The sequence below is a fragment of the Tachyglossus aculeatus genome, chromosome 21, assembly GCF_015852505.1.
Source record: "Tachyglossus aculeatus isolate mTacAcu1 chromosome 21, mTacAcu1.pri, whole genome shotgun sequence".
Classification (NCBI taxonomy): domain Eukaryota; kingdom Metazoa; phylum Chordata; class Mammalia; order Monotremata; family Tachyglossidae; genus Tachyglossus; species Tachyglossus aculeatus.
In genome coordinates, this window is record NC_052086.1 from 28,648,311 (window position 1) to 28,662,233 (window position 13,923).

The 13,923-nt window shown below is 40.8% G+C and overlaps 1 protein-coding gene across 1 annotated transcript in view; it reads left to right on the plus strand.

The window, feature by feature from the left end:
* The window catches only part of TMEM132B (transmembrane protein 132B), a 589,472-nt gene that overhangs the window by 466,753 nt on the left and 108,796 nt on the right, over positions 1-13,923 (plus strand). Inside the window, exon 5 of the mRNA XM_038762741.1 lies at positions 11,454-11,597. Within this exon, the coding sequence (XP_038618669.1) occupies positions 11,454-11,597 (144 nt within the window). The remainder of the gene's footprint in view (positions 1-11,453; positions 11,598-13,923) is intronic.

Genomic DNA, 13,923 nt, shown 5'->3' on the forward strand with positions numbered 1-13,923 from the left:
TACTCTATTTGAACATATTTACTACTCTATTTTATTAATGATGTGCATATAACTATAGTTCTATTCATGGTATTGACACCTGTCTACTTGTTTTGTTTTGTTGTCTGTCTCCCCCTTCTAGACTGTGAGCCCATTGTTGGGTAGGGACCGTCTCTATATGTTGCCAGTTTGTACTTCCCAAGCGCTTAGTACAGTGCTTTTCACACAGTAAGTGCTCAATGAATGTGATTGAATGAATGAATGAATAAGCCACTTAACTTCTCTATGCTTCAGTTTCCTCATGTATAAACTGGGGATTAAATGCCTGTTCTCCCTCTCCTCGGGATATTTTGTGAGTACTGATTATCTTGTATCTATCTATCCCAGGTCTTAGTTCAGTGTTTGGCAAATAGAAGCTTTGGGCAAGTCACTTAACTTCTCTGGGCCTCAGTTACCTCATCTGTAAAATGAGGATTAAGACTGTGAGCCCCCCGTGGGACAACCTGATCACCTTGTAACCTCCCCAGTGCTTAGAACAGTGCTTTGCACATAGTAAGCACTTAATAAACACCATCATCATCATCATATAGTAACCACTTAACCATTCCAATTACTATTATCATTATTGTCCTTATTAACTAAAAATTTACAACTTTGCAACATGATTAGGTTGTGTAACATCTTTTATTATCAAAAGCATTACTTGTTGAAGGACAAAATGAGTAAGAAAGTATGTGACTTTTCAGGCACTTAGATGACATTAATGTCAAAATATAGCTCATTGCAAATATCCAACTGAAATGAGTAAAAACAGCCTTGTAGATATGTGAGAAATACCTTCTTTAACCATCTCTATATCTACCATGGTTATAAAGATAATGCAACTGATAATGGTGAATATCAGTAGGTTAAAGAAGGATTCAAAGCGACATTGTCAAGTTGACTTATAGTTTGTATTTTCCCACAGACTAGTCCTTGGCTCTGGATTTTGGACTTGTACTTATTCACATTGCTGTAATAATGGGTGGTTAAAGCTAATTTCAGGAATTGATTTCTACTTTTTCCCCCACTGGTGAATTATATCCAACCATAATACTATCTCCGAAAATTCTGTTCCGGTTCTTTACCAATAAGAGAAGAATTGTCTTTGTTGGGAGCATTCACTGTGGTCATCCCTCCATGCTAGAAGTTGCGGAAAAGCTAAAATGATTATTATTAAGTGCCGTTGAGTCATTTCTGATTTATAGCGATTCCCGGGTTATACTTTCTCCGGAACGTACTGTCCTCTGCCGTAATCTGCAACCTCTGTAATGGTTCTTCTGTCTTGTGTAAAGCAATCTGATGTAGATTCCACTTCTGTCACCTGGGAAACAGGGTTTGGACACAGCCACAGACTAAAAGGGGAAAATCTGCAACTTACTGTTATTTTTTTTCCTGATAGCCCTGCTGAGGAGTCCAACATGCCCGTAGGTGAGCTCAACTCAGAAATGAGCAGAGTCCTGGGTAAAGAAAGCAGTGAGCAAGAATGTGAAAGTGTCACATCAGGAGCCTGATACTGATGACTGAACTTGCCACTAGGCAAATGCATCCTTGATATCAGTGGGAGATTTGTATACAGCATGGCAGTATGATGAGATCCTTTGATCTTGTCTCTCCTACAACAAATGCGTTAAAAGCTGATTCTTTCCAGGAAAGAGCATTAGGGTTGCTACTGTATTATGTTGGTAAATGGTTCCCTGTGGAGAGAATAGTACTTATTTGCTAAGTAAAGAGTGCTATTTAGCTGCAAGAAGACTATTGTTAATTCTGGAACTTTTAAAATAAGGGAAATACTGTCAGGCCTCTACTATAGCTACTAATAAAGAAAAGAGCAGTCTATAATAATCACATGAGGGAGATGCAGGCAAAACAGAATATGATATTTGTAAAATCTAGGTACATAGAACCCAGAGACTGCCTTTAAACTAAGTGATTAATGAGAACTGGTAACTAAAATCAGGTCAAGAAAGTGGCATTTAAATTTGCATGTGCAGTTGCCAAATTTCAGATAAGCAGTTGGAGAGTATCAGATTGCTAATTTGCACACATCTATTACTTGTGCCCATAAAAGGACATTTATATTCCAACTGGAAGTCTCTGAAATTTGGCGGTAACGGTGAATTCCCAAAGCATTTTAAGTCTTTTCTTCGGAAGAACAGTGCACCATTTATACCTGAATTTCTCCTAACTCCCTCCAAGAAGATTGTTGAAAATGCTGAATATTTGAAATGGATCCCCCAAACTCTTTAAGGCAGAAATCTCACTAAAGACTGGTAAACACTCAGTTCAAAAGGACTCCCTTTCTTCTCCATCCTTACCTTTGTGAGTAGTTTCAGTGACACACTGAAAGTGTCAGTTTCAAGCCCCATTATACAGTCAAGATTTGGAAATCAGATGCAGTCAAACATTTATTGAGTACTTCCCATGTGGAGAGCACTGTACTAAGTGCTTTGGGAGTGTACAATGTAAGAGAATTATCAGACACATTCCCTGCCCATAATGAGCTTTGAAATAAAGAGATCTGTGAGCATTATGGTGGTATTTGTTAAGTAATAATAATAATAATGACAGCATTTATTAAGCACTTACTATGTGCCAAGCACTGTTCTAAGCACTGGGGAGGTACAAGGTGATCAGGTTGTCCCACATGGGGTTTACAGTCTTAATCCCCATATGACAGATGAGGTAACTGAGGCCTGGAGAGGTGAAGTGACTTGCCCAATGTCACACAGCAGACAAGTGTCAGAGCTGGGATTAGAACCCATGTCCTTCTGACTCTTGAATGAAATCTAAATTCTTAGCCAAGGGGGAAATAGTGCTGTTGTTTGTCCCTCTCCCTTGTCCTTGATTCATTTTTAGAGTAAAGAAAAAGAATCCTCATAACGTAGTATGATGCTGAAGTAAAATCCTTAGATGTTTTACTCTTTGGCGACGGGATTAACTAGAGTAAAATATTCCAAGCCCGTATTGAATTCTATTTTAGTAAGTGAAGTTAGAAGATCTTGTGCCTGGCACATCTGAAAGAAAGTCAATAAATCAGTATTATTTATTGATGTTTACTCTGTGAAAAGTAAATTCTTGGGAGAATAAAATAGTAGATGTGATCCTGGCACTTAAGGAGCTTACAGTCTAAAGGAGGGGTGTGTGTGTGTGAGAGAGAGAGTATGTGTCAGAGGAGAAGACACTAAAATAAATTACAAATGAGGAAAGCAACAGTTTAAAGATAGGTAAATAAGTGCCACTTCTCTTAGGCCTATACCTACCTGAAGTCAGGAAATTAGTATCCAAGTATACCTGTATATATGTATATATGTTTGTACGTATTTATTGCTCTATTTATTTATTTATTGTATTTGTACATATTTATTCTATTTATTTTATTTTGTTAATATGTTTTGTTCTCTGTCTCCCCCTTCTAGACTGTGAGCCCACTGTTGTGTAGGGACCATCTCTATATGTTGCCAACTTGTACTTCCCAAGCGCTTAGTACAGTGCTCTGCACACAGTAAGTGTGCAATAAATATGATTGAATGAATGAATGAATGAAAGTACCTAAGCGTTGCAGAAGTAATGAAGTTGCAGTTGGGGACATGTGGGTGGAGTAAGGCAAGGAGATGTGAGAATAAACAAGGAAGACCCCCTGGATTAAGTTTGATGTTAAAAGGGCTTTGAAGATGGGGAAGGCAGGACATGAAGCGTGAGGGAAGTTCGGACAGAAGAGAGAGCGTGAACAAGAAATAGGTGGTGAAACAGGTAACAAGACACATATTTCTCCCACTTTGTCAGAAAAGGTAAGGTAACCTCTTCATCTAGTGGTATTTGCTAAATACTCACCCCTTATGTTAAACCATATTTTTTAAGAAAAACAAAAGGGCCCAAATACTTCAATTCCCTTTAACCCTTAAGAAGCAATAAAATAGTCTATGACAGGAACTTCCTGCTATTGTTTCTCTCTTCAGCGAAAGTAGAAAGAACGCCTGTCTTTCTGACCTCATAAATGGAGAAGTCTCTAAATTCGTCATGAGTAAATATTGGAGTCCCAATTCGATAGGGCGGGAGACCCAGACAACTATTGATTGTTTTAAAATTTGAAGCCCCTTTCTTAAACGATGAAATTTTACCCACTCTTAGCATGGCATTGCTCAAAGGCTGCTAAAGTTTGAGCTTGCTGTCAATAAAGGTTAGCTCCATAGAGCTAAATTATTCTATTGAGTTTAAGGTCAGTGGGTTAACCAGTCTATATGTTTTTTATAATAAATTCCTTGGTGTTCAGGAAGCAGTGGAAGAGCCAGAATCAATATGATCCTGAAAAACAACAATAACGTACCTCAAAGCAGTTTCATTAATATGTAGATGAATCCTAAAACATCCTTTAGATATGTGGGGAAAGTACATCAGAAATGCTTTGGATTATAATGATTTAGCAGGGCATCTCATTTACATATTAAGATGGCATAAGTGATATCCAATGCATGGGTCTTGGAGCTGAAGAAAAAGGTGTTGAATTAGTTATTCAATTTTAAAAGTTATGCTTTCTCGATTCCTTTTAATTTTTTCAAAAGTATCTTTATCTTTATCTTTATTTACATTTCCTTTCAGTAGGTTCAGTTTAGAATGCCTTTGTTTTGACATTGTGCTTTTGTTCTCCAAGGATGCTCACAGTACTTCAGCTTTGCCCTCTCAACAACCCTGTGAGGTAGAGAGACTGATGTTTATATCCCCATTTTGCAAATGAGGAAACTGAGGTACAGAGAAATGAAGTGACTTGCTCCCAGTCCCCCCGCAGGCCGATGGTAGAGCTCGGACGCACCCCCGGGGTCCTCTGGCTTCCAGACCAGAGATCTGCCTCAGTATAATAATAATAATAATAATGATGGCATTTATTAAGTGCCTACTATGTGCAAAGCACTTTTCTAAGCACTGGGGAGGATACAAAGTGATCAGGTTGTCCCACGGGGGGCTCACAGTCTTCATCCCCATTTTACAGATGAGGTAACTGAGGCACAGAGAAGTGAAGTGACTTGCCCAAAGTCACACAGCTGACAGTTGGCGGAGCTGGGATTTGAACCCATGACCTCTGACTCCAAAGCCCGTGCTCTTTTCCACTAAGCCACATTACTTCTCTATCCCCAACATGAAATGCAGGTGTGTAAACCTCCCACATCCCTGCTTCCTTCACTGAAATGTATTTTAAATGTACTTGGAGTCAAAGGACCTGGATTCTCATCCCGGCTCTGCCACTTGTCTGCTGTGTGACCTTGGGCAAGCCGCTTAACCTCTCTGTGCCTCAATTACCTCATCTCTAAAAATGGGGATTATGACTGTGAGTCCCATGTGGAACATAGACTCTTTGCAACTTGATTAGCCTCTCTGCTCCAGCACTTAGAATAGTGCCTGGTAATAATAATAATAATGGTATTTTTTAAGCACTTACTATGTGCAAAGCACTGTTCTAAGCGCTGGGGAGATACAAGGTGATCAGGTTGTCCCATGGGGGGCTCACAGTCTTAATCCCCATTTTACAGATGAGGGAACTGAGGCCCAGAGAAGTTAAGTGACTTGCCCAAAGTCACACAGCTGACAAGTGGCGGAGCCGGGATTTGAACCCATAACCTCTGACTCCAAAGCCTGTGCTCTTTCCTCTGAGCCACACTGCTTCTCTACATAGTAACGGCTTAGCAAATACCATTTTTTAAGAAGTGCCAATTCCCCATTAAAATAACCTGTACAGTAGCATTTTCAATTTAGTTTTGGATTGTCTACTAAGTGTTCTGACTGAATCTTGGGATAGAGTTTGGGTAAACTGTGTGAAGAAAGCTGCATTGAATCATGCACTAATAGACAAATCCAGAGTAAGGGCAGCAATACCACAAGAGTTAAAGTGAATCTGACAATCCCTGTTTTATTAAAGGCACCTAAGGGGGCGTGGAGGAAGGGGCTTTCATTTGGGAGAGGAAGAGTTCTGGCCAGATCTCTTATCCACAGTTTTCCTGGAATATTGGAATCAATAAGGTGTCTGCTATTTACAGTAACTGCACCGGAGACCTTATTCATATTTAAATAAAGCTATTATCATGACCCTGGTTTCAATAGTTAATTCTCATCCTCTAGAGTATTTCTCTCAGTAGTGCCATCTAATCAGGTTTAGGTTTTAATTAAACAGCTGTCATTTGCTTCCTAGTTGTATGGCAACCCGATGTTGTATTAAATTTTCATTTAGCCTAGGTTGGATAAGAAGATCCCTTCAGACAACAAAGAAACACTATTAGCAGGTTACAGTGTAATTAAGGAGGGCTCCGCTGAAGTGGTAATGCATTCAGGTACAGAGAAGGAATTAGAGATAAACACTTGCATAATTAGTATTCAGTGATGAAGCTGGGGAGGTGAATGTTGGACCTACCTCATTTGGTAGAAATGAGTTTTTAATACAGGTGCCACACTTAAGAAAGCAGAAGAACACGCTTGGGTTGGAGCTAGAAGACTTTAAAGGGGTTGTCTTTGAAATGCAAGGCTGCAGTGTGAGCAGTGTTGCAGACTTAAATCGTATTTATTTAGTGCCTACTGGGGGCAGGGCACTGTACCCTGTGCTTGGGAGAGTACACTGCGGTTACAAGACGTGCCCGCTGCCCACAAGGAGCTTACAGTCTAATGGGGGAGATGGACAGAAATAGGTAGGAGTAAGGTGGGCTTGAATAGTAGAACATATCAATGCATATTTACCAAAGTGTTGTGGGTACGTTCCAACACAAAATGCTCCTGGGCCACAGTGGAAAAGTACTGGCATTGAGTTGAATTTAAATGGGGTTTTCTCTTGGGCAGATTTCCTCTAAATTAGTAATTATTACTGAGATGAAAGAATCCCTTCTTGAATGTTTGTTGACAGCAGGAGAGTATGCCCACATCTAGGATCCAAAAGTCAGACCCCAGAACCTTCTGCATTGTATTGAAGTCATTCCCCTCTTTTTGCCCTCATCGCCAACAGGATTCCCATTTGCCCCTGCTTCATCCTGGGAAGGACTCAAACACTGACATTGTGATGATTTAATAACTAGTAGAGCATTGAGAAGGCTGAGGTTGTGGTTCTGGTGGTGACCCTTGGTCTGAGTGACAAGGAGCTGGAAATCTACTTCTCTATCTACAGTGCCCAACTGCTCTTGTTGAATTTATCGCCCGTCTTGTTGCTTCTCTATCTTTGTTTTCCTCTTTCCTTATATTTCTGTTGCTAACCCCTTTCCCAATTTCCTGTTCTATTGTGAGCAATTTGGGGGCCATGGACTACATCTAGAACTCCCCTGTGGCCTTTTATTTTCAATCTTAGGAAAGTGCAGTGCAGTACTTAGTGCTGTGTGCCTAGTGGAAAGAGCACAGGCCTGAAAGTCAAAGGACCTGAGTTCTAATCCTGGCTTTGCCAGTTGCTTGCTTTGTGACCTTGGGCCAGACATTTAACTTTTCTGTGCTTCAGTTTCCTCAACTACAAAATGAGGATTCAGTAAGCGTCCTCTTACTTAGACAGTGGAACAGGGACTGTCTCTGATCTAATAATAATAATAATAATAATAATGATGGCATTTATTAAGTGCTTACTATGTGCAAAGCACTGTACCTATCCCAGCTCTTAGAATCAGTCAATCAATTGTATTTATTGAGAACTTGCTGGGTGCGGAGCACTGTAGTAAGCAATTGGGAGAGTACAACACGACACTATGAGAGACACATTTCCTTCCCACAGTGAGCTTACAGTATAGAGGGAACTGTAACTAGAACAGTGTTAGACCCAAGGTAAGTGCTTAAATTCTATAAAAGTAGTATGCATGCAGGAGGCATTTAATAAATACTGTTCCTACCACCTAAGAAGGCTAATTCCTTTAAAATATTTTTCTTGGGTTTGCTAGGGAATAGGGTGGTAGTTGAACTCTGAAATCACACACTAGCTTCTAGATGAAATACTATTAGGATCCAAGTATAGCCTGTAAGTGGGGCTTATGGAACTTTAAAAGTTATAAAATGCTAGGTTGAGGCATTGGAAATCATTATTCAAATGGAAGCCTACACAGCGCTTTCGTTTTCCTCCACAAGAAGTTTACTTACGTCGGTAGCTGTGGCATATCCAGTCCTCTGTCTCCCCCTTCTAGACTGTGAGCCCACTGTTGGGTAGGGACTGTCTCTATATGTTGCCAGCTTGTACTTCCCAAGCGCTTAGTACAGTGCTCTGCACACAGTAAGCGCTCAATAAATACAATTGATTGATTGATTGATTGATATCAGAACCTGAGGTTTCCGAGGACGAACGAAGGCAGGTGAAATTGGGTCAAAAGAAGAGTAACTCTGAAAGGTTAGAGAAGAAGTATGGGATTTCGAGAGGTGAGCCAGTAATAGGTGGAAAGGTTTTCTTCTTCTGAGTCTTTTAGGGTTCACGTGAGGTTAAAGTTTAGCCTGACCCCATGGTGCTGTGGTTGAATTTTGCTGTCTCAGCATTCACTTTGCAGAAATGGCTTTTGGCTCAGGAGGGCACAGTCCTCACCTTTGGGGATGGGGACTGGTGCTTGGGAGTTGCTGGGGGATAGGTGGTAAAGTCAGTTTCCACTCCCCAGCTCCCTAAGGTGAGTAGACTAAGTCTTAAGACAGCAGAGAGACATCCCAAGTTTCCCATTTGGAAGTATTGACCATGGAATAGTAGTAGACACAGTTTTAATTCAACACAAAGCGCCATTTGATTAAAGACAAGAGGGGCTAGTGAGGAGTTTCATCTCTAAGGATTATTTCCTGCTGGGAATTTTCAGTTCTGATCATTCTAACCTTTTAGTCTTTCTGTGGCCTGTGGAGTAAATTTTTGGGATTTGTTGCTAGGTTTTAGATTCCTCTGCTAGACTGGAACCACTTTGAGGGCAGCGATCGTGTCTATTCTATTGCAGTCTCTCAAGTGTTTAATACAGCACTCTGCACTCAGTGAGCACTTGATAAATACTACTGATTCTTTGCTCTAAGGTAATGAATATCGGTATTTCTGGGTTAAATGGTCTAATATGAGAATCTTTCAGAAGAGTTTTATGACTTGTGAACTGATCTCCGCTGCTTTCCTAAACAACCCACCTCCTCTGGGAAACATTCTCCGATTAATTTCCACCTCTCCAAGCGTGTCATCCCATCAGCCAACTGAAGTACTCACGTGACCACCTGTTTATTTTATTTATTATACTTGCATACCTGTATATTTAGCGCTGTACACTTTAAGCACTTGATATTTACCCCAGCTCAACCCCACAGCACTTACATACACATCCATAATTTATTTTAATGTCTGTCTACTCCTCTAGACTGTAAGATCATAGTGGGTGGGGACGGCAACGTGTCTGACGACACCGTTGTATTGTACTCTCCTAAATGCTTACTTAGTACAGTGCACTGCACATAGTAAGCGTTCAATAAATATGATTGATTGCTTCTTTGTTTTTATCAGTTGTGTTTATGTTTTCGCTTGTTCTTGTTCACATTCTATGCCTGCCTATCTCTCAGTTAGATTGTAAGCACCTTAAGGGCTTCTAGACTGTGAGCCCACTGTTGGGTAGGAACTGTCTCTATATGTTGCCAACCTGTACTTCCCAAGCACTTAGTACAGTGCTCTGCACACAATAAGTGCTAAATAAATGCGATTGATTGATTAAGGGCAGGGACATGCTTTTTGTTCTGTGATGCCAGGCAACTAGCACCTACTACAGCACCGAGTAGGTGCTCAGTAAATGCTGGTGATTTTGATGTTGACGTATTCCATTTCATGCCTAGAATCAAATCTTTATGCTGCTGAAATCAGAGCAAGTAATTCATTTGGAGCTTTTCAGATCTTACCATTACTTATAGCATTGAAAACCCACATTGCCCTATGCTGTAGATTGAGAGGCAGTTTTGAGTAAAACAGACCATCATAAATGAACATAAAATGGTGTTCAGAGCATAAAACATATGGTTGGTACCAGAGTGAAGAGCAAAAGATTTACTTCTTGATGGATGGCAAGGAATGAACAGATGCGGCTGCCAATGAAAGATTTAAACGGCTGTTTAACATAAGGAGATTTATGTCCCCTGAAAGTCCACATTGTTAAGAATCACGTTCTTGGTGTTTAAGGCCATTGGTGCATGCTTTGGAAGGAAGGAGGAAAATGGCATTAGTGATGCACCCAAGGCACGGATAGTTACGGTAAAATGGAGCTGGTTTGTCTAGTGTTCATTTTGCAGAGGTAATTTTCTCTTGGGATTCAGGAAGAATTGCAAGAGCTTATTGTTTATATATAAGTACTAGTCAAATTCTCACCTTGTGACCTCTCGGCATTGTGCCATTGTGAGGCCACTGGGGAAAAGGAAAGGGAAAAAGTCACGACACCTCCAGTTTGACTAGAACTTCTGAAAGCTCGCTCCCATGGAAGTGGGAATTTCCTGGCTTTTAATTATTCAGTCCTAAAATAGATTTCTCACAGGACTGCTGTTCCCAGTTGACAAATAACTGTTGGTTTTATGGATGAGATTAATGAAAAGCAAATTACTTAACACTTCAATAAATTTTCTCCCTTCTCTATTATTGAGGGGAGGAGGGAGTTGGTTCTGCTTAGACCATGAAGCAGATCCTAGCAGCCTGAGGGAATCCCTGGGAGGACTGCAGCTATTCTGTGTCTGATAAACGAAGAAGGAGAAGTACATTCTCCAGAGTTTTATTAGCTCACATGATCGGACTGTGTTACATCGATCCCTATGTGACCAGGCACCTCAATAGCAGCTCATTTGGAGTTATTAATCAAACTGCATCTACACCAGGGTATAGACAGACACCTCAGCTAATGGAATCATTAGCCTGGCAGAGGAGGGAATTCATCAGAAGTGGAGAAAAATGCAGCTTGTTGGCCAGTAAAATGTCTTGAGGTGTGTGTGGTGCTTTTTGATTTGTTTTGGGGGTTCTTCTTTTACTTTTTTGGTTGGAGAAATGCCTAACATTTGCATTTGGCATTCTGCTGTTGTTTGTACTGTCACTATTCCCAATTTGACATAAAAATCAAGGCTTCATTCACCATGTAATTGAGCCCACTAAAGGAAGGAAATCACTTAAATGATTTTCCCTGGTGATTTGGCAAACGTGGGGGAGAACTTTAACTGTCATACTTGTTAGATACATTTGCTATGCCCAATATCACATGGGAGGATGGGGGGAATCTGAAGATTGGGGCAAGTGTCCCTGCCACTCATAGTGGCTACTGGATGGAGTATCTCCATCTGGCAATGCCTGCCACTGGACCATTCTAGTTTTCTTTTGAAATCAGCAATTTAATTTGCCAGTCTGTATAATTTCTAAGGTGGGAATAAAGACCAGTGAAGTGCTAGACTAAAAACTAATTGCTCTGGTCTCTTAGGGTGCATTCTTTTTAACATGTTCCCCATTCTCTTGCCTATAGGACACAGAAGTCCTCAATACAGCCATTCTGACTGGGAAGGCAGTTTCGGTTCCAGTCAAAATCGTGGCCGTGCAGGAAGATGGCTCGGTGATGGACGTGACTGACTCCTCTGAGTGTAAGTCTGCAGATGAAGATGTCCTAAAGGTATGTTGCGAGTCCTTGCTTTTCCTCTTTCTGTCACCAACTTGTCATTTGGTCCCAAAGAAGGCTTCATGGAGCTGTGGTCAGATTCTGAGATTTCATTTTCAACCCTTTATGCTGATACAAACATCCCACTATTTGGCACTTAGAAATCATACACTTGCACCCATAGAGAGACAGTTCTCAAAGATCTAGGAGACAGTGGGGGCTTGGTATAATAGTGATGGGTGGGAATAATTATTAAAGAATGAGGAAAGACATTGCAGCTGTGATGAGGGGAAACAATACAAGCATGCATTGTACACGATTATATTCAGTATATCATACAAATTGTGGACATTTCTTTCATCTTTCATATTTTTCAGCCACAGCTGGTTCTTCCAACCTATACTTTCTTTTATTCATTCATGTGTATTTATTGAGCATTTACTGTATGCACTATACAAGGCACTTGGGATAGTACAATAAAACAGGAAACAGATGCATTCCCTGCCCACAGTGAGCTTATAGACTAAAGGGTACAGTCTATACCACATCTTTGGTCCTTGGGCCCTTGAATGAGAGACTGCTATTTTCTCTCAGGCTATAGTTTTTTCTCATTTTTCTTTAACCTTTGGCTCTTTTAGCCTGACATGCCAAGATTCCCAGTTCAGCTTTTCACACAGTAGGGTTTGTGCCACCACACCACTAGGGACCTATAGGTAGAAGGGTGAAGACCTATGGATAAAGTTCTGTGTTCCAGGTACTCTGCCACTGATTTACTGTGTGATCTTGGGTACATCACTTAACCCCTGTGGGCCTCAGTATCCACCGTTGCTACTTTACTCTCTGGGGAATGGAGGATATCTGACCCAGGAACTTCACTAATGTTAACTGTTCCTGTAGCACTCGACAAAGGAGAGCTCTTTCCGATGCCTAAATACTGTGTCATCTCTGAAATCATTCTAGAATTGGCAAACAACTTTCAGGTTGTTTTTTTTTTGGAGATTGCTCTTTTCAGCAACAGAATACACGTCTTGTATCATTGTAATGCAACCTGTTTTTCCTTTAGGAAATAATAATAATAATGGTGGTATTTGTTAAGTGCTTACTATGTGCAAAGCACTGTTCTAAGTGCTGGGGGGGGATACAAGGTGATCAGGTTGCCCCATGTGGGGCTCACAGCCTTAATCCCCATTTTACAGATGAGAGAACTGAGTCCCAGAGAAGTTAGGTGACTTGCCCAAAGTCACACAGCTGACAATTGGCAGAGCAGGGATTTGAACCAATGACTTCTGACTCCAAAGCCTGTGCTCTTTCCACTGAGCCACGCTGTTTCTCTAGGAAAGAGTCTAAGAACTTAAGAGAAGGTGTTTGCAACTTCAGAATTACTCCCTTTCCTTTAATTAGACAGAAAAGTTCTTAGGTTCACTCTATAACAAACCCATCGTTATCTAAAATCCAATCTATGGTGTAATAGATTGAATCTTAGATAAAGGTGGGTTCATTGTAGAGATCTTAAAGATGTGTCTCATTTTCTGCATTGTTAGTATCGACAGTATTGATCACTATCTCTAATATTTAATTTCTTTTGGATTCAGAGCATTGTATGAGGTGCTTGGGGGCACCTCTGGAAAAAGTAGAACGCATATCCCCCCTCCCCCCCTTTGTTTCTAGTCTTATGGGGGAGAAAGGAAAGCTTAAATGACAGTTAAAAGTAAGAGAATGTATGAACAAAATAGACTACTAAAAATAACATCAGTTCTTGAATGCTGAAGTGGCTAATGGGATTTTATGGACAAGAAAGAAGCAGTGTGGCCTTGTGGAAAGAGTATAATCCTGGGAGTCAGAGGACTTGGGTTCTAATCCACCCAGTAAGTGTTCAGTAGATTGGATTGATTGACTCTAATTCCAGCTGCACTACTCAGCTTGCTCCGTGGCCTAAGGCAAGTCAGCGTGGCTCAGTGGAAAGAGCCCGGGCTTTGGAGTCAGAGGTCATAGGTTCAAATCCCGGCTCTGCCAACTGTCAGCTGTGTGACTTTGGGCAAGTCACTTCACTTCTCTGTGCCTCAGTGACCTCATCTGTAAAATGGGGATGAAGACTGTAAGCCCCCTGTGGGACAACCTGATCACCTTGTAACCACCCCAGCACTTAGAACAGCGCTTTGCACATAGTAAGCGCTTAACAAATGCCATTATTATTATTATTATTATTAACTTCCAGGCCTCAGTTTCTTCCTGTTTAAAATGTGGTTTAAATGTCTGTTCTCCCTGCACCTTAGACTGTGAACCCCATCTGGGACAGGGAACTGGTCGTTTGTGATTATGCTGTATCTACTCCAGTGCTTAG